The sequence below is a fragment of the Protopterus annectens genome, chromosome 1.part2 (assembly GCF_019279795.1).
Source record: "Protopterus annectens isolate FY-2018-M chromosome 1.part2, PAN1.0, whole genome shotgun sequence".
NCBI lineage: Eukaryota > Metazoa > Chordata > Ceratodontiformes > Protopteridae > Protopterus > Protopterus annectens.
Genome location: NC_056727.1, coordinates 1,021,184,609 through 1,021,210,833, shown reverse-complemented (window position 1 = coordinate 1,021,210,833; position 26,225 = coordinate 1,021,184,609). Strand labels below are relative to the sequence as shown.

The following is a 26,225-nucleotide window of genomic DNA, read 5'->3' as shown; positions in this document are numbered from 1 at the left end:
AAAATAATTTAAGCAAATTGCCATACTATAAAGTTGAGCTAAAACATCCCTTTTCTACAAATCCTCCTCCTCCCTCAAGCCCTTATTTCTTTTTTTCAGTTTGCTAATGTAATTGCTGTATAGACCTTCCCCAAAGTATTGTTTTCAACTGCATACTTCTAAATGCACTATTCTGGCTTCTTCATTCTATAAGTGTAGAAACACATCCCCATAATATAAACATACAACTGACATTGAATCTTCATGTGTGTGTGATTACACTGTTTTGTGAAACGTATGGACTGCATAACCCCTCTCATCAGAAGTGCAAGCATTGAATCATTTTTGTCATTTGTTGGAATTCCTTCAGCTGTACACTTGTCAAGTGTTAAAACATTATATGCTCACCAGGCATCCCTAAAGATGCTTCAGCTGGGTTAGTAGTATATTCAGGACAACACATTTAAATCAATCAATCAGTAAGTCAGTAAATCATTCAATAGTTCAGTCAATCAATTATCATGAATACATTCCAGGTAATCTCAGGACCACCTTCCTCAAATATAGGAGAGTATAAAACAGGTGTAAACACAAAGATAAGTGCTCTCTTTATTAAAGATTTTATTCTCATCCTGACTTAGACTCCGCTAACAAGTCTGACTGGGCCTTCATCAAAATCTGTTGGGAAAAACCATACCAGCTGCACAGTCTCTGTTGCTGAAGATTTAGGGAACATTAAACAATAGGTAATATTTGGAAAGGGACTGTTAAACCACCTAAAAAAACATTCTGCTTTCTACACAATGGATATAAATAATGCTCTGATCTGGGTACAACAAAGTAATGTTTATTAGCTTCTGCTTTTGTATGATGTATTATTTCAGTTGAATTCACTTCCACCTGACCTTATCTATAGATAATCTACACATTGTGAAACATTTTTGCTGTAAGTTCATGTACATGTTTTGTTTTCAAACTAACTGAATTTTAATCATATATGTTTCTCTGCCAGGTGACTTGATGTATGGCTGAAAAAGGATCTTGGACCATGTAAATACCTGGTTAACAAAGTTAAATTAGTCAATAAACATTGTTTGCAAATGATAGCTTTCTGAAAAAGAACTATCCAATCATTCAAAAAAAAAAAAAAAAAAAAAAAAAGGATGCAAAAGGATTTAAATAGTATTTGTGTTGACTTTGATGAATAGATAACTAGACAGATAGGTAGATAACCTTTAATGCATGGATGCCTTTTGATTTAACTGACTCTGAAAAGCTTCCATTGTACAACGCCGACCTTCAGGGTGCCGGGGCTGTCACAATAGTTAATGTCTTCACCTTACAGAGACAAGGTACAGGGTTTAATTCTAACCTCTGATTATTAATTAGACTTGTTATAGTCTGCTGTCTGATAGCCTTTTATTTAGCTATGAACCAATGAGTATCAATGAACTCCTCTGGCAGTTCATACTCCAGTATAAATTCACCAATTTACTAATCTCTGGAGCCTGTAAAGTATTAGGGATACTAATACTAATAAGTATTAAGGATAAATCTCCTTATCCCAGAAATGGAATAAATCATCTCATGAATTGACCTCAGCTCTGACTACAGTAATCCAAAGCACAGTTAATAAATTGTGCTGTTTCAGCTCCCTTCCTCTTAAGCAACACCATTGCCTGATTTTGCAAAAGCCAAACAGGTTGCCAGTAACAGGTAGATAGAGCGGTGTAGCTCCTGGCACCTCCTACTTTCAAACTACTTTGATTAATGCACCCTATTGCACAAATGGTAAAAGTCAAAGCTTTTCCCTACCCACACAGAAGTTTACTCTCAGAAGCCCTCACTCTCACAAGGCTGTCCTTTAGGAACTAGATTAGGAAAGTGGTATTGTCTTAAGTTTTTCACATGCAGCCTGCCACTGTCTCCACCAAGAAATTAGAACAGATTTCAATTCCTCCATTTCCATTCAAAACTGATTGAATACATTAAAGTGATCAATATACCTACTTCAGTGATACTGGGTGAATGTTAAATTCCACAGCTTCAAAATAATTCTATAAAAATGTCTTCGCCTATAGTGTTCAGTCTATTTAACGAGATCCGCAGTGGTGCAGCAGTAGCATTGTTGCCTCACAGCAACAGGTTCTGTGTGAATGGGTGTCCCTTCTTGAAGGTTCGGCATTGAGCTGGCAACTCAGCACCATAAAAATCTACTGCCAATCATTAGCGGACCGGAGTTCCGACCCCTAACCGGGAAAAGCCGAAAGACCAACAACAACAACAACAACAACTGTGATGTTTGGTTTACTTTGCTAATTTTGTTTTTTGTACCTCATCATAGCATTCTCTGTTTTTTGATAATTCTACTTGATACATTAACTCTGATATTGCAAATATGGAAAATGTACTGTTTTCTTATTACTGCACATCTTTCTTGCATGCAGCACTATATTTAGCACTGTACTATACACAATAATGTATTTAAATGGTACTGTGCCTCATTGTTTGTTATGCTATGTTCCACTATTGTCCTCAGTCTTTGGTGAAAAGATTCTGTAACAGCCAACCTGTGTGGTAAATGCATAAATAAAAATATGTTTGAAGCTGTAATCATCAGTGGTTGTGGTAGACGGGTATTCACAAACCACATAAATTAGGCATTATTAATTGTTTACAGCAATTCTGACCCCAGTTTCCTTATACAGCACTCTGGCATTCCGTGGGTACTTATAACATGTCCTTTTGGCATTCACCCCAGGGGTAATGCCTTGCACAAGACACTCATCTGCTAGATACAGGTGTATTGGGCACTTCCTAGATGATTTTTGAGCAAATTTATGATGTGTAGAAGTTGATAGTTTGTGAAGTGGAACCATTTTTTATTATGTACACAAACCCCTGTGAATTAAGCAGAATAGAGTATTGTGTACGAATGCAGTCTGTTGAAACTTAGAACATTGTCACGTTTGCTATCCTATGGAAAGTACGTACAGGATCTGTTGTTCCTATAGAAATGTAATGCATTCTGTAGTCCCTCACACCGGTCAGCATGTATTTGCTGATTATGTTTGACATCCTTAATACTGCTGACTTGATATGCTTAGGATGTCATCTGTAGTCTGCTAAACTATATTAAATTTTACATTATTTTACACTATTTAAGAACTACACCTCATTAATTCATCTCTTACATTACTACATTGATTACTGTTCCTAATTGCATAGTGTTAATGTAGCAAATATTTCTGAATTACATACATCAGCTTTGTGGTTAAACTTTTACACTGCTAAGTTGTGTGGCACTTTCACTGCTCAGAAATTGTCTTTATTCATCTTGTGATGTATTCATAAAACATGCACTATAGCTGGGATAGAAAGAAAACAAACTGCAAAGGTAAACAAAGCTATAGATGAACAAAAGTTTACATAAGTTGCTTATTTTAAATTTATTGCAAGAACTTTATGAATCGTGATTTTAGATTTAATTGATTTTGTTCTACATGGATGTCCTTAACATGGATATGCTTAACATCAGGTAATGAACACAGAGAAAGTGAAACTAACTATAAAAGAAATTAATCAGAATCAGTTTTATAGTTTGTGCTCAGATTTCACTTTTTGTTAAAGTGCCTACAGTTACTTTTACCTGCCTCAAGGCAGACAAACAGTTGTCATGCATAAAATAATGTTGTAGAAATATTGCTTAAGGCTGTATTTTGCTAAAATGCTTTCCAGGCTCATTTTAATTAGCTTGCATATTATACTTACTCTAAATAAATATCTCAACTTTTTAGTTATTGTAATTATTACATATTCATCTTTACAAGAATTTCTACAAATGAACATGATCAAAGATTACATTTTACCCCTTTTTTTTGCTGGAAACAGAAAGCAAATGATATAAACAGGTATGGCTTTAAGTAAGTTTAAATTTCAAAAGCATTCTGTCATTTTTATATTATCCTTTCCTTTCATTTAGAATATGATTTAGAACCGTGTGATGATCCGGATGTTCCAAAATTCAGTATAAGAAAAGGTCGTCAGTTTGGAGTCGGTGACACCTTAAGCTTTTCCTGTTTTCCTGGATACAGGCTTGACGGTGTTCCTCAAATTACTTGCCTTGGAGGTAGACGGCGTGTGTGGAGTTCGCCTCTGCCAAGGTGTGTTGGTAGGTGGTCATATGCTTTCATTTTGTTTGTTTTGCATTCGTAAATATTAGAATATAATAAAGGTATTTGGCCTGATTTTTAAAAATGCAAATAGTGCTGATTTTATTTACAGATATGGTTTCCTTCTATAAAGACTTAATGTTAAGGTGGCCTAAGGAGTCCTTGACCTTTATAACTGTGGAAATGCTTCTTCAGTTAGTAATCAATATCAATTTTAATTGAGATGTCAGACTAATAATCCAGAGGTATGGGTCTGAGTTCCATAGAAAGAGGGAGAAAGAGAAAGAGTGGGAGGGAGGACATGCGAGTCAACGTATGTAGCTATTTGCTGTGCTTGCATAATAACAACAGCAACAACAATCTCTGCAACCTGCATTTTAGTTTTAAGTGGATCTTTGGTTTACAACAAAGATGAACATAAAATTTCTTTGTTGCAAAAAAAAATAAATGCTATGTGAGAAAGGAAGTCAAATCATGAATAATATACTCTTGGACTGTTTAAAAAAATACATTTAATAACAAAAGCGATAACACATAATCCAGGATGTTTACAATTGGGCACATAGATTTAATAGTTCATTTAAGTGCGGCCATTTTTAGACCATGCAGTTTCAGCTTTACTTCATACTGATGAGGCAGTTCTTTTCAAAGTTGGTCAGTAAAATAAATAGTTCTTCGAGATACCATTTTCCCTCCTTCAACACTCTCTACCCTTCAGGCAGGATAACTTCATTAGTATATACCTTGCAGAACAAACATTCCTATCTCCTTTACAGGTTTCAGACTCACCTTCCAGACTGCCTTTGTCTTTTGCACATCATTTCCTGAAGACTCCTCTTCAGAACTCTGTCTAGATCCAGGGATCGAGAATCTAATTCACTCAGGACATAGTGGTCACCATATACTGCTAGATGCCGCTATTGCTTATTAGCTACCAAGGAGAGCTGCCTTCTTCTCTTGTTCCCCTTTTTATGACTTAGAAACACTGGATTTCCCTTCTGTGACACAAATTTTGGTAATCACTACCCCAACCGATGTATAAATAGCAATCACAACAATAAGCAATGCCTAGTTATGATAGTATCCAAATATATGGGTTTGTACTGATCTGTCAGACTGCACGAATATCATCCCTAAACTTATCAATACCAGCATATCAAAACTAAACACATAAAAAATAAAATCACAGAAAAAAACAGCTTCCTTTTACAAACCAATCACCAACACCCCAACACACACATATAATGTGTCTGAATAGTGGTAGTGTTAGAGAAAGGGTTCCTGTATGGTAAGGTGTAACACTAGCTTAATCAGATCTGATGAAGCTCTGACAGGGGCTAAAGCACTCATCTCTTCTTTTTACTTAATAAACTGTGGGATAAAGAAGAAATTCCAGACTGAATCCTGTTTCATTGTTTTTAATAAGAATCCAAGGTGATCTTTAGCATTAATCTTACATTAGTATTTATAACAACAGTCTATTTTAGCATGTCATATGCTGATATTGTTCCTGTACAACTAATTTTCCCTTTTTCTTTGTGTGTGTGTATTGCATGTGTATGTGTGTGTGTGTGTATGTGTGTGTGTGTGTGTGTGTGTGTGTGTGTGTGTGTGTGTGTGTGTGTGTGTGTGTGTGTGTGTGTGTGTGTGTATAAATATATATATATGTGGGGGCAGATGCCCATTTTCCAAAAAGGGTAGAGGGAGAAAGTAGTAAGAAGAATAAGAAGAAGGTGTGGGTATGTAGGTAGGAAAAAGGATAAAGGCATGGTAACAACAGCAGAGACAAACCCAAAACACAAAGTCCAAGGGGAGATGCTGACACAAGTGCACAAGTGTTGGGGCACAAAGGACAGACACAAACAGAGGGAGGACAATTTGTGTTGAGGGACTGCATCTTGTACTGGGAAAGTAAATAAAACACAAGCAAGTGGAATCTCATAATTCGGAATAGGGTGGATGACAGGTTACAGTGGTCTGCCTGGCGGTGCACCCAGCCAGTGGTCAGTCACCTCCTTGAATGCTGCCGTCGCTGGGTTCAGCTGCTGGTCCTCTGACAGGCATGGTGAAGCAGTGGTACAAGTCTTCCAGGCAGAGAAGGACATACTGTAAATGGCAACTGTGACCTACTGGTGCCGTCCCCAAAGGGAGAACCCATATCACCCACAATTGGCAGACCAGTGATGGCCACACCAGAATCCTGCAGGTCACCTTCTACTTAATGGTCTTAATCACATTGTAGAAAGACAGGCCTGGAAGCAGCTAGAGACCCAGCAGAGGATTGCAGAGCTGTTCTTTGGGGAGGGGACTGCTGCCATACTACAGCCACGTCTGTGACTGACACTGCATGAAACAGCAATATGGGTGGAGGGAAACAAATCAAAATCAACAAATAAAAAAGGACAGTGATAAAGAGAGAGACACAGAAGGGAAAACATTAGCAATTAGAGTAACTCAGGAATAAAAGTACTTTGAAGAGTAAAAGGTTGTTAGGTATGCAAAGCCAGTGTGGATACTACACCTCTTAGACTAGTGTGTACTATTGCACAATGTGTGCCACAAGAGCCACGATGAACTAGAGCCTAAGCAATCCACTCATGTGTATGAGATAAGAACAATGCATACAATGCTGTGAGAGACCATGGGGGCATTTTAAGGTAAACTCAGACATCCTCAGTGTTATGCTGTATGGCCAAGGGAAATTCAAGGAGGTGGTAACCATGTCCTTGCATACAGGGGCCTGCAAGGCAGCATGTTTTAATGAGGTAAGACAACTTGTAAGATGAAGTAAAGATCAAAGATGTGAGTTTGAGGTTTCACAAAAAAGAGGTCCCATCACTTAAAGAAGGCTGAGTATAGAGTTGTCAGTGTGGAAATATAACTGCTTTCTAACTGCTCCAGTACTTTAATACCAGACATGTTGAAACGTTCCTGGATTAACTTTACCTTAGATCCCAGGCAGATTTCGATCCATCGGCCCCTGGCTACCACACTTGTTTACTTAGGACAATTCATAACTGCATATGTTCTTTTGGAATCACTTCCCTGATTGAATACATATTCATCTGCGAGATTATTTTACTATTTACTGTAGGTAAAAGAGCAGTTTTGAGTGTTTGCTTTAGCTTTAATTATTCTTTAACATTTTCCAGTCTGAAACTGAGTAAAACATACCAGACAGCAGTAATAAAATTGCCACTTCAAAACAGGTCAATCGTAAAAGGCTGCTGAAACTTCCATCATTATAGCCCCATTAGTGTAGACAGGAGTAAGATCAGAAAGGAAAGGCCAGTATTACAGACATCTGACAGTACTGGTTATATTATTATTTTAAAGACCTTTTGCCTAATTCGATCCTTCTGCTATATGACATTAAGTCATTCCTGTACACTGTTTGCCAATCCAGGCAGTGCTGTATACAGTATAAATGCAACACATATTAACATTTTTGCCATGCATCTAACAAACAGCATCTTCATTTCGTATTATTATTGATGCAGTGCAAGTCAAATTTTGCATGCTAGCAAGGAAATGTTCAACATCCTGCAAGCTGGACTCCAGAAATATATGGTCTCAGAACTGCCAGATGTACAAGCTGCTTTTAAAAGGGGCAAAGGCACTGGGAAACAGATGACCAGCACCCATTAGGTAATGAAGAAAAACAGGGCATTGAATAAGAATATTTACTTTTGCTTTGTTAGCTACGGTAACGCCTTTGATTATGTGGTTACAAGCTTGGAGAATTCACCTTATTTGTCTTCGGAGGAATCTGTATGCAGAACAAGAAACAGCACCAAATATGGAATAACTGACTGATTTGGGATTAGGGGAGGAGTGCGATGAGGCTGACAAAGTAGATGCTGGACTTAAAACTGTGGGGAAAATAATAAACCTCAGATGTTTAGATGATATCACTCTAATGCCCGACAGTGAGGAAGAGCTGAAGAGTTGTTGAAGTGGAAAGGGCAAATGTTGGCTTATTGCACAACATCAAAAAATTAAAGTTGTGTTATCTATCACTAGCAATTTCTTTGCAAACAGATGATGAAAAGCTGAGGCAGAGAGAGATTTTATTTCCTAGTGTTCAAAGATCTCTGCAGATAGTGATTCAGTCATGACATTAAAATATGCTTGATTTTAAAGGAAAGCTATAGCAAATCTGGAAAAGATAATAAAGAACAGTGACATCACATTGTCAGTTAAGATCTGTATAGTCAGTGCTGACTTAACCGTCAGTAACATATGACTGGAGAAGTGGACTGTATGTAAGGCTATGCACCAGATAACTAATGCATTTGATCTCTGGTGTTGAAGAAAACATTTAAGAATTCCTTGGACTTGTCAGTCAATACTATAAACCCAGACTGGCCAGTGGCAGACCTGAGAAAATTAAAACTCAGCAATTTAGGCCACATAATATGAAGACAGGATTTATTAGAGAAAACAGTGAGTGACTCTGGGAGAGATGAAAGGCAAAAGAATGGGTGACGGGGTTAAGGTGAACAGGAAGCATTACTGAAGTAATGAATATAAATGTGCAGGGACTTAAAGAAGCAGTTTTGATAGACCTGGTGGATAAAGTCATTGAGGTCAGAAAGAGTAGGCTTCAGCTGACATCAGCAGTGAAATGCAGGCTAGGTTATGTAGGTTACTTTGTCACACAAATGCCTCCTTCAGTTTCTCATTCACAGCATCTAGCTTTTGGGATGTGGCATTTTTAGCAGTTTTTCATACATCCTTAAATTCCTAAACAAAGTTGAAAAGTTAGAGGAACACTCTTGCCTCCTTTAAGTCACAAAATCTAGTAGCTGCTAAACAAGCATGTCCTCTCAGCGTGCACCCCAAGAGATTATTAGCCATTGCAGCTGCGAGCCCATGGGAACGCTTCTAAATCCAGAACTAAAAACATCTGCAGTTTCAGTCCATTCAAGCAACAGTCTCTGGTGCAAAAGTATATTTGTAATTAACATTCAGTTTCAGATCCTAAACCTATTCACTCAGATCCAGTCTGAAGAAGCAAAGAGAGTTAAAACAATGCAAAAAACAAACAAGCATACACATAAAAATATCCTTAGGGTTGGCAGTGCCCATAACTTCTTCTAGCTGCATTTTGTACGACAAACTGATACCATGCTATCCAACCACATAGTAGAGAAGGATAAAGCCCTTAACTGTGCTGCAGACAACCCATGTTTAACTAGCAGCATGGATACTAGAGTGACCAGATGGAGGGGGGTGATGGGAGGGACACTGGTTCACCCCTACTGGGGGGTGGGAGGTGAGGCATCCAAGGCTTACTGCAATAGTAGCATTTAATGGTGAGCTTCATGCTGCAAGCAGCATGCTGATTGGTTAGAAGACTGCACACATGTGGAAGCTTGCATACACCTTCTGTAAGCAGGGATTGCAGAGCTTGCAGGTTTGGCACTGGGTGGGAAGAGATTAGGGCATATTTCTTGGCAGCAGTATTACAATACACTAGCATCCTTTGTCTCCTCACCATCCCTAGACATCAAGTTGAGTCTAGAGGAGGCTGAAGTGAGTGTGGTAGAGCTGGAGAAGAAGACGAACAGGTGTCAACAAATGGTCAGCTGCTGGTAAGGGGAGTAATAAAGGCAAAAAAAAAATGGCTATTATGTTAAGATGTACAAGCAATGCATCCTGAGCCCTGAGAGTTCCAGCCACACTTCTGTTACATATCAATGTAAGGAGAAACTTGTACACATATGTACTGCCTTATCAATGACATCTATGCCAGAGAAGTGCATTTTGGGAAAGTGATGTTTAGACTAGTTTCAGATGTCATACATCTCAAGTTCTTTGGTTAAGAATTCTGAACAAAGCCAGAATAATAGGAGAGGCCCAAAATCAGAGACAATTTTTTTTTTGCTCACTTGAAAACATTAGTAGAACAAGTTTCACATCAACATGCATTACTCTGAGCAATAAGAAGTATGAAACTGCATTACTCTGAACAATAAGAAGTATTAAACTGCATTATTCTGAACAATAAAAAGTATGGAACTGCATTACTCTGAACAATAAGGTGTGATTTTTTCTTTAGACCAATGTTGCCTCTGTACTGTGATTTTAAGTGTTTTTTTTGATATATTGTAAACTTGTCACTGTTAATGCTTGGAGCTTTTCTCCACGGGCCTCTACTGAAAATGGACATATATCCAGTTAGACTAGCCCGGTCAACAAATGTAAAAATAAAAATAAATAATAAGAAGTATGAAACTGCATTACTCTGAACAATAAGAAGTATGAAACTACATTACTCTGAACAATAAGAAGTATGAAACTTCATTGCATGTCATTATTAGTGATGTGCATGCAAAATCATGTGTTTCAGGAGGAACAGACACTCCAAAAATATGAGGCATCGGGGACATTTTGATAGGTACATTAGTTTTCAGTTTTGCTACCTCTATATTAGAAAATCAACACTGGCTCAAACAAGGGGTTTAAGCAAACATAATACAATTAGATAGCAATCACCAGAAACGGAAAAACTACATGGGAACCAAAGCAAAAATACAAGGAGCCCAGCACTCAGTGTAAAAGCACAAGGTGTATTATAAGCCTTTAAAATAAGAAGATCCACTCAGACCTTGACATCTCTAAGCACTGGTACTAAAGGAACTGCCATTTTGTACTGATTTTCATGCCCAGTATTGACATGTTTTTACTCCTCATCTATAGCTTTACAGGTTTATGTAGACATTTTCATGGGTAAGTCACTATCGAAGTAGGTTTTCTAATTTTAAAGGTTTATACTCAAACTTGTTCTTTTACACTGAGTGCTGGGTTTTATGAATTAATGCAAACATACTCATAGCTTAATTACCCCAGTACTTACCTTGGTGTTCTCCTTACTGTGCACCCCCTACCTGTAATAAAATATGACCAGGCTATGAAGACCTACTGGATGTGACTTCCATTCCCATCATACAGTGTGATGTTTGTTTAAATCCTGTAGACTAAAAGATTTGAATGGGGACTACATGAGTATTATAAACAGAACAGATTTTACATTTTAAATAAATAGTTATGTGCTCACACATGTGCAGTTTGCACTTGTGACTCAATTTTTTTTACGACAGCTTCACTGTTTGGTGTTACATATGTGAAATCATAGTTAGCCAACAGAGTATAAGGAAATATTCACGGTGTCATTTAAATGTAGTATTTCTTTTATAAAATAATAAACATATGATTATAACATCAGTGACTGTTATATTCAGTACACTAATTAATTAAAATGAGTTAGCAGAGCTGAATGCAATAACTTTAAACACAACTATTTACCAACTATTTCATTTTTGGGTTAACTCTTGTATACTGGATTGCTAACTTTGAATCCCTCAAGGGCCTTGGGCAACTGCCTGAAACACCCCCGTTGTAATCTGCCAGTAAAAGATCTATGAAATGAGGTGATTTCTGAAACTTAAGAAGGAATTTTGTCATCTATCTTTAAAACAAATGTCTTGGTTATTCATCATTTTGACCATATTTGGATCATTTGAACTCATCTTGCATTTTGTCACTGGTTATCCCCTCCATATCATAACTCAGCTACAACAACCATTACATTTCTTTTACTTTGCATAAGGAAAAAAAAGTTCTCCAGTTGTAAATATATATGCGTATCTGCTTATGTCAAAAATAACTACAAAGACATTGAACTCAGTAAATATATGGGATACCTGGCAGTTAGTGCAGATATTTAAGGCTCTGAATTTCTAATGAGCTGCTACCTGTAGCCAAAAGGCACAGGGTTTGATTCCTTCCAATTTCATATGCCTGCTGTGTGACTGAACAAGAAACATAGCTAGACAATGCTCCTAGGCTGAGCCTGAAAAAGGCTAATGTGGAACAGTAACCAGCCTGGTTAACAAATAAAGTAAATATTTTGGTTGGATATCTTGGTATCTGAAAGTGTAAATGCATTATACATGGTAGAACCAGGGGGCTGATTTCACAGCATAATGAAACATGCATTCCATGTGTCACTCTTAAAAACATCTATTTGCTCCATTACATATTAAAATATTTTCTGCTTGTATAGTGTTACTGTAGCTCTGTGCATTATAGTATTCCACCATAATTCTTTGAGGTAGTGTTTTATAACTCTGTTAGGAAAATGCTGTACTTTTCCGTGCATGAATTTATAATATATTCAGATTTAAAGCTTTGTCCTTATGCACCTTGGTTGTGGCTGAAAAAGGTCCTAGGGGTAGTCCACCTACCCCATTAATAGCTAAAAATAAATGTATAAAATAAAGACCTGCACTGTGACATGTAGAATGCTTTGTGATTTCCTTCACTTCAATCTAACCTGCAGTGTAACAGAAACAGTCACTGTGCAGAACCAAACCTTTGACTGCATTCAGGCAGCAAAGAATAATAAAGCTCTGATTGTGACCCAGGCAACCTGGGGTCAGTTAGTAGCCCAGGCAATTGATGGAGCAGCAGGGAAGGAATATGTGTGCCTATCTCAGGGGGTTGGTGGTGCACATCCTTCTCTTTATGATGATCCTTAGTGGAGTACATGGCCAAGGGTGGAAAGCAGGTCTGGCGCAGCCTACTACAGAGGTGGGGTGATATGTCACTTGCTTGCATTTCACTCACACCCAGACTGCACAACATTACCATGAGGGAGGGGGAAATTATTAGGTCATACAAAGAAGTCTCTCTCTTGATGAATTCCCAGCCCCTGGAAGCTTAAGTATATGTGACTGACCACAGCAATACCATATAAAGTCTAGGGAGGGGGCAATGAGTTTTTGGCAGACCCAGCGTAGATGGGGCATGGAGACCAGTCCAGCAATAATGAAGGTTGGAGGAAAACAATAATAAAGACCTTAACCTTCACTGTCACGTTAACAACACTTGTTGGTAGAGTAGGTTGCAAAGCTACTGCAATCCCTGCTTTAGCAGTCAGACACCGAAGTATACTTCCAAGGTGTCAAAGATGCATGGATTCCCAGTCCTAATTGCACATCCCAGAAACTCCTATCAAAGTCATAGTAATTCTCAGATCTTAATGCAGCTCCAGGAACCAATCAGTAATCAGCAAGACACTGACTATGTGTTTTCATACTTCTGACCCGATGACTCACTGCAGGATTTAAGCAAACTTGAGAGGCAGCTGATTTAGTATCTGTGCTGCTAATGGATACTTGTATGTGTAATGCTAAACTGTTAAGCGAATGCAATACTTTTTTAAGAACATGCAAGCTCTATAGAATGTGAAGTACATAGGGGGGCAACATAGTGAGAATTATATGCACTGCAATGACAAAAACTTACCTTTCATTCAAGGCCCTATTGCTTTCTCAAATCTTGACATGAATATCAGAACTGCATTTCTATTATTAAAAGAAAACATAAATATAGATAGAGAGATCGATAGATAAATATGGGGTAACTGTATTTGAAAAATTAAGCTGTAGGGTGCTATTGGCTGTTTCACAGTTAAAAAATATTTTAGAAGTTCTTGAAGTACTGCTTTAATGACACACCTCTGAGAATTGTAATTGCAGTGTGTTCATTTATTAGTTGTAAAACAGCTGATCATACAAGTGTCTCTCTTTCAGTAAAATGTTGGGACAGACTATGACTTCGGTCAGTTGAAATGGTGGTTGTTCACAGGTTGTGCAGTTATGGTAGTAATGTAAATCAAACCCCAGACTGCAGAACAAAGCTCGTTACCTACATAAAGTGCTAGGCACCTACTGTGTGCTGACAAGTGACAGAACAAGGTTGAATATGTTCCCAGAATTTCCATTTGGATTTCAGGACTGAGAAAATACATGTTGTGCTTGTGCTTTCACTCGTGCGTCTTACATTCACTGAGCTCGTCCTTGTATTCCAGAACAAGAGAGGTTTTGTTACCATTCTTTAAATACTTTTCATGAACTTATATATTTATACTTATATGTTGAACTTGTATGTTAAAGAAAATGTTGGCTGCCTGGAATTCCATTATATGTATTTTAATAACTACATATTTTTATAAGACTAAATCTGGAAAGTACATGGACGTGGACACAGACCAGTATCTAATCTCAAAGGCTGGGCTTTTTTCAGCCTATACCTATGTTGCCACTTTTGTTTTACTCATATAGACTTTGTATTTTGCTTGCACTGAAGGATGCGTGGGAATGGAGTGTAGCAAACAGCTGAGTACTATGTCTTCTTGCTTCTGTTGCCCTGAGAACAGTTCATCCATCATTCCATGAGCTTTTCCTAGTCATTCTGCAGGCAAAGCGGCCCTTCTCTCTCAGGAAAAGAGAGCCTTCTGTAAGGTGCAGTGCACAGTTTTACCCGTCTGGCATAAACACTTCTAAATTAAGTCTGATACATTGCCACAGGCAGAAAAGTAAACAGTTTTATTACAAATCCACCAAAAGAAGCATACTACTGTGTTATCTGAAAGCAGTAATGGGCAGGATAAGGGGGGCATTTAATTCTTATTTGACCACAGAGGAAAATATCATGTTGATGACATTCAGCTGTATCAAGACTTAGCTTCTGGGTTCAAATGAGTGTCACTGAATGATGTGGGTCTTAAGGCTGGAAAGCTTTCTGCAGTTGCAGATGGCTAGGGACAAACTGTTGACGTGGGTTTTAATTAGTGAGTGGGGGATGGGTTGTTCTTTAGGCAGGATAGCTAATTTACATTCATGCTTTCAGTGACAGGCAGCCTCTGGAGGGAAGGCAGAAGTGAATTTATTCATGTCTGAGGACAATAGGTTAGCAGAAAAACAACTACAGGTCTTTAAGATAGAAGCTCATGTTATTCTTGCAAACAGAATGGATAGGAGAGAATTTACTGAAGAATGGGATAATTCTGTTGTAAAGGAAATGCACATTTTTTTTCACATAAAAAGGCCAGAGTAGTGTCTTTTCATTTTGGGATGAAATCTGACAAAAACATTAAGGGAGAGTGACATCATGAAAAATCATGAAGTTCGGTAGACTGAAAGGGGTCCTGCACTGAATCTATCAACTCAAAAATATGATCTTTCATTGCACTGACATGTGGCATCTTTACTAGGATTGTGTCAAAAGTTGTGGTGGGATAGTAGTTATCTGACAGAAATGACATTCTGGCAAAAAACAGACACTGCTGTTCAGTGATACAGTTGACATATGGGCTGCTGCTGAAATGACTGAATCTGCATGAATCCTTGTGACAGTTTGTATCTGAAAATGTTCTGTGAAAAGACATGTAGATGGAGTCACATAAAATATGCAACGATTATTTACTTACACTCATACTCCGAACAGCATGTTTTCTTCCTGCATTTGCAATATCTTGGCTTGAAGACTGTAAAATTTCTGGGTGCAAATTGTTTTACATGGCTGCTTACTTGTCTCCTTGCAGCTGAACATTCTGTGGCATTTATGTTCCTCTGATAAAATTCATTGTTATACAACATCTCTTTTAGGCTGTATAACACGTCAACGTGGCAAAGAAAATTGATCATATGTGTAAATATTTAAAGCATGCAAGAGCTTATTTAAAAAGAAAATCCCGTTTTTCATTGCAAGCAACATTTTACTAAGTATGGTGTGGTGTTTTAATATTTTTGTCCCTCACACACCACATTCATTTTGACAGCCAATGATTTACACAGACTACTGAAATTTGTTGAGCTTTCATTAAAAATGGTGGACTTGCTTATCACAACCTTTTTAATCTATTGATTGCATTCCTGCATATATCAGGGTCATCTAAATCATGATACATTATCATTAATGCATTCAGAAGGTTGTGTGATACAGCTCATATCATGACATGTACATCAAAAAATCAAAATACCATAATTTCAATAGAACTGCTATCTGTAGCCCCATTGTGTAGCACATCAGTAATGTGAATGTGTTTGTTAGCCTTTGTATTTTATTTATACATTTTTATTGCTTGCATCCATATTGATGCAGTGTGTATCCACTACAGTCAGAAACTCATATTCTCAGTTGTTAATAAATAGATAGTGGTTAGTAAATGACAGACTTGATGACCGCACCAAAGAATGTGCACCCCATTCTTTTGTGAACAACCATGAGATTATTTTCCTTTGAGGAAGAATCCTGATGCACTTATTCAGTACAGAATAAATAATCAGAAAGTAATATTTTTTACTTGTTTTGTTTGATATTTGTTAACCAGTTGAATGAACTGGTAGAAGGACCTTTTTGTCCAAGATTTATGCACATAGAGCAGGAATACAGAGATTTCAATTTACAATATCAGCTATACCTTCATAGGTTCATAGGTACTTCCTAGGTACTAGGCTATTGATCTGTGATGCCTAGCCCTAAATTCCCATGGTAATTTTACATATGAATAACCCAGAGGCAGGCAAAACAAGGATATGTTGGGATATTTACTTATTGCCTCTATCCATGAGGGACATGAGTGCTAAACTGCCAGTTGATTGATTGTATAAGCATTAGTTTATGCTTTCACTAGCAGTTTTAAAACAAACAGAATTATTGTTCTGAATTTCATTACTACTGATTATTGTTAAGCTGCCTTGCTATGTGGATTGGCTCTGTATTATGTTAAATAACAGCCTAGCATACTATCCAATGCAATTGTTGCCAGTAAATAAGAGCATTAGTACTTGGCGTACTTGCCTTTGATACAGTTTATTCTACATCATTAGCTTCTTACTGTATCTCTCCTGTACTCAGAACTGCATTATACATACGCCTAACCTATGTACCCCTATGTTCTCCCTAACAGTTCTACTGACACTATCGCTTGACTTACTTGTCCACCGCCCACCTAAGACCTGCGGACTACTGCCTCTCATGCCTCTAACTCAGTGCTAACCTAAAGAAAACAAAAAAGGAAAAAGAAAGTGTATGTTTTATTTTTTACAACCTTAATGTATCATTTCAATGGGTTGTGCACACTCGATCAGGCCAGAGCTAGGTTCACTGTTATCTCCCACTTCTAAACGCCCTCTTCCTCCACTCTCCCTGGCCTCCCTTACCAGAAATTGTGAAAAAAAGCAAATAAACCTAAATATTAATCTAGCACACAGCTAATTTACTTACCTGATAATCCTTGCTCTGGGATTTAAGCCCAGCCCCATTTGCTCCCCACACTGCCCCCAAATTCCACCCGTCCCCAGTACATCTAAATGTATCCAGGACTATTACCACTCACATAATTCTACACCAACCAGGACTAACCTTGAAACCCCCCCCACACACACACACATACAGCACCCTCCCTTTCTCCCTCCACACCTCTAGCCTGACACAGTCATGCTATTACCTAATATGCATACACTTCTTGCCTGCATTCTTCTTGCTCACTTTACATCATACCATGACTCCACAATAGACACACCCAACCAGTTTCACTGCACCCTCTCCATAATTACACTTTCCCAGCCACCAAAAACCACATCCCAATACTCCCACTCAAATACCAAATACCCACAACATTTAGACAAATAGTCCCTAAAATATGATAGGCTCCTTACTATCTATATACTAAACTAATATTTGCTTCCCTCTCTAAATTAACCCTCAGCAGTGACATCCACTCAAACCCTGGCCCAACCCCCTCAAACCCCACCACAAACTCCCTTCAAAATACCCCCACCCCCCTCTGTAATCACCACCAACAAAAAAGTCTGACCTCCTCATCTTGTGCCTAAACATTAGGAGCATATGAAATAAAACTAAAGACCTATATGCTGCCATAAAGCTATACTCCCCTGATACCCTCATCCTAACAGAAACCTGGCTCAAGACTCACATCAAAAGTGAGGAAATACTCCCTTGTAGCTACAGCATTCTTCACGCAGATAGACTATCCAAGAAAGGGGGCTGTCTAGCTCTTAAGTTTAAAAAACACCTCAGCATTCAAACTCTCAACAACTCAGCCCCCCTAATTAGAAATGAAGAAATCTTATATGCCAACCTCAAACTAAACCCCAATAAAACCATCAACATCATCGGCTGCTACTTCCCCCCTGGCCAAAATATTCCTATCCTAGAAAGTCTCCTGAATTGGGCCAGTCTTTCTTTACCCCAAAAAAACATCATCCTCAGTGACTTTAACATCAACTGGCTATTCTGTAGTAATGACCACAGAGCCATACATGTAAATCTACATGGTTTCTCTCAACTAATACAATCAACCACCCGTGTAAATAAACCCCCAACAATCATACCATCCTTAATTGGATACTAGTTAACAAAGACCCCCACTCCTACACATCAGGCCGCCTGCCTGACGGCCTCAGTGACCATTCCCCTACTTTCCTTCTAAAACACCACGTTAAAAATGCCAATCCTATTATCCATAGAGAAATTGTACCAAAACAATATTCAACCCCCACTCCTTTATCTCTTCGATCCAAAAATGTAACTGGACACCACTAAAACACCTCAGTTTAGATGAAGCCGTCCACTTCTTCAATAGTACCGTCCTCAGCATCCTAAATACCCATGCTCCTCTAAGACATGCCAGAGTCAAAGCTAAAAGCTCCCCCTGGCTACAAAAAACCACCCGGGGTCTAATGACTAATTTATCTAGAGATAAAGCTTGGGAGCACTGGCGCCTAACAAAATCCCCCTCAACTAGGTAAGCCTTCCTTGAACTGCACAGCAAGGTCAAATGGCAAACCAAAACAGATAAAGCCCTTTACTATCAGTCCATCCTAAATTCTCCCATCACAACCTTAAGCAATTCTGGTCCACAGTAAACTCCATACTCCACCCAGGTAAAATGGACACCCCCCATCTACCATCCCCTCCTACTCCAGAAATATAGTGGACTCTCACCAAACACTTCACTGAAACCATACTATCCTTAGCCAAACAACAACACCCCTCATCCACTACCCCCACTCTCAACCCCAATCCTCCACCCCACACTTTCACCCTCTCCGTATTACCCACCATCAATATAAAGACTTCTGACAAAACTTAAGCACACAAAACTCGCTGTTGACAACCTTCCCTCAGAATATATAAAAATGGCAGCCGACACCCTAGCCTATCCAATTAACATTAATTAACCACTCTATATCAAAAAGCTATGTACCTTCTATGTGGAAAATTTCACACATCATTCCCGTACACAAAGGAGGCTCCTCCAATGACCTTTCCAATTACCGCCCCATCGCCATCCTTTCCCCACTGTCCAAGATCCTTGAGAAATGCATTAATGCTCAGGTATTAACTACCTCATAGCCAACAATCTCCTCTCCAAAACCCAACATGGCTTCAGGCCATATCACAATACTACCACCGCATTGTTCTCTTTCACCAACACAATCCATCATAAAAACAATGGCATGTTCTCCACCACTATATTTCTGGACCTATCAAAGCCTTTTAACATGATATCACACAAAATGAATCTCTCCTTTTCCCACTCTGCTGCTGGCTGGACAGATAGCTATGGAGCCAGTTGGTGGAAATCAGTTGTTTGGCAAGATCAGCTATCCCCTCATCTTACACAACTCTTCGTGTCCCCAAAGGCTCCATCCTTGGCCCCCTACTATTTTCCCTATTCACTAACAACCTACATACCTCCACACAGCATGGTTCTTTCATACAAAATGCTAACGAGTCCACCCTCATCTGCTGTGCCCCCACTTCACCAGAACTTCAAAAGATCACACAAGAGTGTTTCACATCTGTAGAAAGCTGGCTATCCAATGCCCAACTTCTACTCAATCCCAGCAAGACCAAGCTCCTTAACTTCCAACCATCCAAATCTAACCAGACTTCCCCTCACTTCAACATTCTTGCCAAAGACAACAACATCTCCCTATCTCAGCACACCAAACTCCTTCTCAAGTTTGACTTACACATATCTCTTACCATAAAAAAGTACAGAAAAGACTTGGGGCAGTATATAGAAACAAACAATACCTACCCAAGGCAGCCAGAACCTCTACTGCCAAGTTCCAACTAATCTCCACCTTACTCTACTCCTCTCCTATATTCACCAACCTTAGAAAGACTGACCTAAACAGGCTCAAAACATGCTACAATAAAATTGCAAAATTTGCAATGGGCGCATCGTTCTGCAGCCACCACTGCAACACAATTAGAGAACTAGATTGGCTGGAAATGCCACAACATCTTCACCTAATTCAACTCTAATTTTCCCACAAACCAGTAAACCACCCTCATATGATCCCATCTCTTTAAAAACCTACTACAACCCTACTGTTCCTCTAGACTCCAACGATCGAACAGCAAAAATCTACTTCTTACTACCAAACCCAGAAACTTGGCAGGAGAAGCTCTATTCTCCTGTGCCATATCCAAACTATGGAACAACCCCCCTCCCAACCAAGTTACCAGCGGTCAATTCAAAACTGCACGTGCTGAACACAAAAATAAATAATATCAATAAAAAAAAGAAAAGGTGATAAAATAGCTTACAGCTTAGGACTGTGTTATAAAAAACAGTTTTGTGTTGCACTAAATAGCTTAGTTTAACTTGCATTAAACTGATTTAAGAATAAATGTGTAGTTTAAATTAATATAAGAAGGTGTGCACTGTGTGATTTTATGGTTTCTGGCAATCTAACCTAATAGAATAGCAGCTGGGTTGCCTAACACTATAGATTTTTCCCCTCATGCCTGTAGACCATCACCTTGCCTTCATTCAGCCAGAGAGGACATCAGAAAGGCAATCACGAATGAAGATTTGGTATTGCACCCCATCCATTTTTTCCATACTCTACATTCCAGGGAGTTGGATTTGTTCCAGTGGCCTGAGAGTCTGGTTTCACCACTATATCCTAATTTTTCCCAGGCTGTGGAACTGCTAGACAGCTCCTAGTATTAATGCCCACATAAATCTGGTAGGGGCTGGCTTTTCTTTGTAATCCTGACTGCACATGTCAAAGATCTGGTTTATGCATTGCTGAGATGGGAGTGAGCAGTACCATCCTGTGATGTAGGCTGCTTTCCTGCAATCGGTAACCTCCAGTTACAGTGCTGTGCACTGATTGGTGCACCATTGTGCATGACCTGGTGTGGGACTTGTCTGTACCTTCTCTAGATTGTTGACCTGCCTTCCTCCCACCAAGGTGGGCAAGCCAGCAACAGTCGCTTACTTCTGCTTCTACTCATCAGGTGTTCAAGCACATGAGTTTCACATCAGTTGTGTGTCATCTGACTCTTACTGATGAGAGTCTTAGGCTAGCCAATTTTTAGAAATGAATGTATCATGGGAATAAAGATGTACTATATGTAAAGCATATATCTTCTGCAGCTATACATTCAGAGTAGAAAGTCATGCACAATATATGGCACATTCTAGATTAGTAAAGTATTCTGCGTTTTAAGCTGAGCAAAGTTGTTTCTGGGTATTCATAGACAGCAGTCACAGTTCGGTAAAATTTTGAAAATTATTTGACTCAGTATGGACACTTTGATTACTCATAAGGTTCAGAAATGCCTGTAGTTTGAGCCAGGAGGTACATTCATTAATAAAGAAGAAGAGGAAAATAAAAATGTTGTAGCTGAACGTGGTGATATAGAATTATATGCAGGGAGACTATGCAGAATCGCCATCATTTAAAGAGCATGTAATGTCTTTCCAGACACCTTAGGTTAACATTAGATGTAGTTAAAATAGTAAGCACATTGTTTTTTTATGTATTTTAATTAGTTACCTGTGTTATGCCTATGCCCTCAGAATGGTGTCACGTGTAGTATGAATCCTGTTTTCTGCACAGCTGCTAAGTATACATCACATTATTTCTTTAGACATAAGGACAGGTGTATGTGTTATGTTTCCAGTATTACTGCATCTTGTATAATTAGTATCAAATTAGGCAGTCTTCTTGTAATGTCTAGCTGACATTGCTGCTTCATATGGAGTACATACATCCTGTAACTTTGGATAGAATGGAAATATAACAGACTGTAAAGTATTGCAGTATAAAAAAGGATTTCTATACACTGAAAAACTTTCTGTGTAAAAATGAGTGTACAGCTTCAGATGAGAAGACCTGTATTGATGTTGTTTCAGTATTACTGAATCTTATATAAGTAACTTTTTCCGGGCTAATGTAGTTTGCTCACAACATCTAGCTGACAGTATACCTTTACAGAGAATATACTTATTCTGTGGTTTACACATAATTGTAGAAATTCGTGTTTGACTAAAGATTCTAAGATGTATTGAGTATCTCTGATGTATAGTATTTGTATTTATGTACTTCTCCCTCCTGTGATGGAGGATCCATTCTTATAAGCAAAATGAAAGCCAACAGAATTCACTTTCTCCAACAGAAACAGTTTGTTTGTTTGTGTCTTTCGGCTTTTCCCGGTTAGGGGTCGCCACAGCGGAACTCCGGTCCACTAATGATTGGCGGTTGATTTTTACGTACCGGCTTGCCAGGCCTGATGCACAACCTTCAACGAAGGTAAGCCCATTCACGCATGTGTCCACGCAGAAATATGTATATCAAGTAAGTAATTCTGAAATCTGTGGGGCTCCTATTGCATCTTATAGTAAAGCTGTCACATCTTCTTAAATGTCAAGTTATAAGTTTCTGACAATATTAAGATACGTGCCCTTTTGTACGCAGTAACAAGTTAACCAGATGAAAACTATTGTTTACTGAGGAGGACTGCTTCATTTTATTTTTGGGGTTTGGATTTCCAATGATTTCAACCCTAAAATCTAAGTCCTTATTGAATCGGGACTCAGGGAGATGCAGATGTAGCTCTGTAAGTATCAGACCTGCAAGCGAGATAGAAAAATGTAGAAGTGAGCTGTGATTTTCTGTTTGAAGCTAGCAGTACCCAATCAGTAAGAGTCTGTACCACAGCTTTTGGTTCGGAGTACTCCAATGGCGAATGTGAAAACAAGACACCTGACATCTGGCATGGCCCACAGACCGAAAACAACTGTGATATGTTCATTGACGTGCTGTCTATAAATTCCAAGAATGGCAACTTAGTAAATTAATAAGCATTTCTGGAGCATTTCTCCCCAGGCCTCCGCTGAAAACAGGATCTGTGGAACCTAGTCGGACTTTCCCGGTCAACAAATGTTAAATAAAAAAATAAAAATAAAAAAATAAGTAAGCCAACATATTTTGCAGCCTATTCACCATCATGCCTCAAAGCTATTTTAAAGAAAAAATTTACCATTGTTTCCTTTTGCTTTGTGAGTTGGGGTTGGCACAATAGATAAGACGTTTACCTAACAGATACAAGGTATAGGCTCTGATTCTGACCTCTGGGAAATTGGCTAGGCTTAATACTTACCTTTGCGGTAGGGTTGCCACCTTTTCAAATGGTCAAAGTGGGACATTTTTGGTACAAACATCAGATTTTACACGCCGACACATACCCACGGTCAGTACAATGGTTAGAACTTAACTTTTTTGCCTAAATAAACGCTTATTCTTGTAGCATTTTAGTTGCTTATTCTGTTTCTTATAACATTTAGGTATTTTAGATACAGAATAACTGTTTTATGAAACTATTACATAAAATATAGGAAATAATTTTGTCCTAAAATCTCAGGACATTTGCCAGTTTTACAATTTTTTGTCAGGACATAACTGCCCAAAGAGGGACTGTCCCTCGCAAAGTGGGACAGGTGGTAACCCTACTTTGCGGCTACTATTACTACTATTATAATGACAAAGTACAATACCCAAGTCCTCAGGTTCAAATCTAATGATATATAATCTGACATTAATGGACTTCCACTATTTCTTTGCACATCTTAAAGATTTCTGTCGCATTTCACAGAATACTTCTTGACTATGGCAACAACCATTGCCTATACAAGTCTGAATATCCATAGAGCAGTCACATTTCAGCAGTCCCTGGAAGACTGACAGTACAAATATCAGCAATGGTAATATGTTATTTGGTGATTTATCCTTAATATTAGTGTGTCTTTCAGCTTGGATAGCAGAGACTGTGTCATGATCTGGTCCTCTGTGCTTCACTAGCTGTTCTGTCTCTTGAAGATTTGCATATTTTTTTTAATTTGTTGGGCACCTTTGACCTTGTGAATATAAGCCGGCACATTTAATACTACCTACTACCTAACTGTGCAAAGGGAAATACCTATTTTTTTAAATATAAACTACATATACATGTTCTGTAATAAAGCAGGACATATGAATAAACTAAAAATAATCCCTAAGTAGTATCTTCCAAAATGAGGTAGTTCTCTGTTGCTATAGGGAAATCTCAGTGGTTTGAGGACATAAAAAATGTTGTAGCAAGTTTCTTTTGTAAAGTCTGAACATGAGCACTGAACTTTTAATAATACAGTTCTGTAGAGGTTGAGCTGGTTTAAAAGAGTTGAGGAAGGTACCAATAACAATTTTTATAAATGGTCTGTAATTCCTTGCAGTAAGAATCTAGGTTTTCCCAAGTAAAAGAAAAAAAGGAAAATGCCTGAGGTCCTTCCTTGATTTCAAGGTATTTTTCAATCAGTTGTGACAAAGAGCTCTTACCTCCATGAACCTACAGTTAGCTATATATGGTGGATAGGTATATTAAAGGCTATATATGGTGGATAGGTACATTCATGGCTACGTGGTGGATAGGTACATTCAAGGATATATGGTGGATAGGTATATTCAAGGATATATGGTGGCTAGGTACAGTCATGACTGTTTGGTGAATAGGTGCATTCAAGGATATATGGATAGATACCTTCATGGCTATGTGGAGGATAGGTACATTCAAGGATATGTGGTGGGTAGGTATATTCAAGGATACATGGTGGCTAGGTACAGTCATGGCTGTATGGTGGATAGGTACATTCAAGGATATATGGATAGGTACCTTCATGGCTATGTGGAAGATAGGTACATTCATGGCTATATGGTGGATAGGTACATTCACAGCCATCTGGTGGATAGGTACATTCACGGCCATCTGGTGGGGAGGTACATTCATGGCCATCTGTTGGAGAGGTACATTCATGGCCATCTGTTGGAGAGGTACATTCACGGCCATCTGGTGGAGAGGTACATTCATGGCCATCTGGTGGAGAGGTACATTCACGGCCATCTGGTGGAGAGGTACATTCACGGCTTCTCAGTCTGTAAGATGTCTAAATAAGATCCAATGCTGACTATCACATTTCATCAGACTTGAAAGCAAATCATTCAAAAATCAAATGTCATCCATTGAATAATCCAGGCCAGGACAAAACTCATGTTACATTTTCTTTCCTGTACGTCAAGGTAATCATGAATACATAAGGAACGTTTTACATATGCATATGCCTACAAAAATATTTGACAATAGTTATAAATCATTTTGAAAGATTTATTTATAGCAATATATCCAAAGAAGCTATAAATGCTGAGTATATGGATATATTTCTTTTTTTCCTGAAAATAAAAAGTATTAGTATTTCAGTCTAAGGTACAACAAAAGGAAGAAACTGTTGCATAAGAGAAAAATCCCAGGATGCAAAAAAAACTCCCTTACCAGCCTCAGTAAGAAGCTGAGATCCCTCATAAAATCATCCAAAGCTAGTTACAAAAATAACATTGCCAAAGATTCCAAAGACAACCACAAGGCATTCTATAGCTATGTCAAGAATCTAAATGACAATGCTCAGATCTGCTCTGAACTACAACAGAATGGCATTAAATATACTGATCCCAAGGATATTGACAATATCCTGGCAGATCGATTCAGTGCCAACTTCACCTCCTCTCACCCACTAAATGGCCCATTTCAATACCGAAAGATTGCCAAATTCCGGTAATAACGGCCACACAGGTAAAAAACGGACTCTCCAAAGCTAAGAATACAGCATCCATGGGACCAGGTGACATCCCGGGCTGTGTACTACATGAACTACAAATTGAACTGGCACCTGACCTAAGTGTCATGTTTCATCATAGCCTCACCTCAGGGTTTGTACCCACTGAGTGGCGTGCAGCTACAGTTATCCCACTCCACAAGGGGGAGATCCACCTTGGATCCTGGGAACTACTGCCCTATCAGTCTGACGAGCCTGATCTGCAAGGCCATGGAATGTTTGATCGTGGAACTTATAAACAAAGACAT

The 26,225-nt window shown here is 38.5% G+C and overlaps 1 protein-coding gene across 1 annotated transcript in view; it reads left to right on the top strand.

Annotated features, from left to right (window-relative positions):
• The window catches only part of LOC122792225 (CUB and sushi domain-containing protein 1-like), a 3,080,606-nt gene that overhangs the window by 925,141 nt on the left and 2,129,240 nt on the right, over positions 1-26,225 (top strand). The window contains exon 16 of the mRNA XM_044059969.1: positions 3,962-4,150. Within this exon, the coding sequence (XP_043915904.1) occupies positions 3,962-4,150 (189 nt within the window). The remainder of the gene's footprint in view (positions 1-3,961; positions 4,151-26,225) is intronic.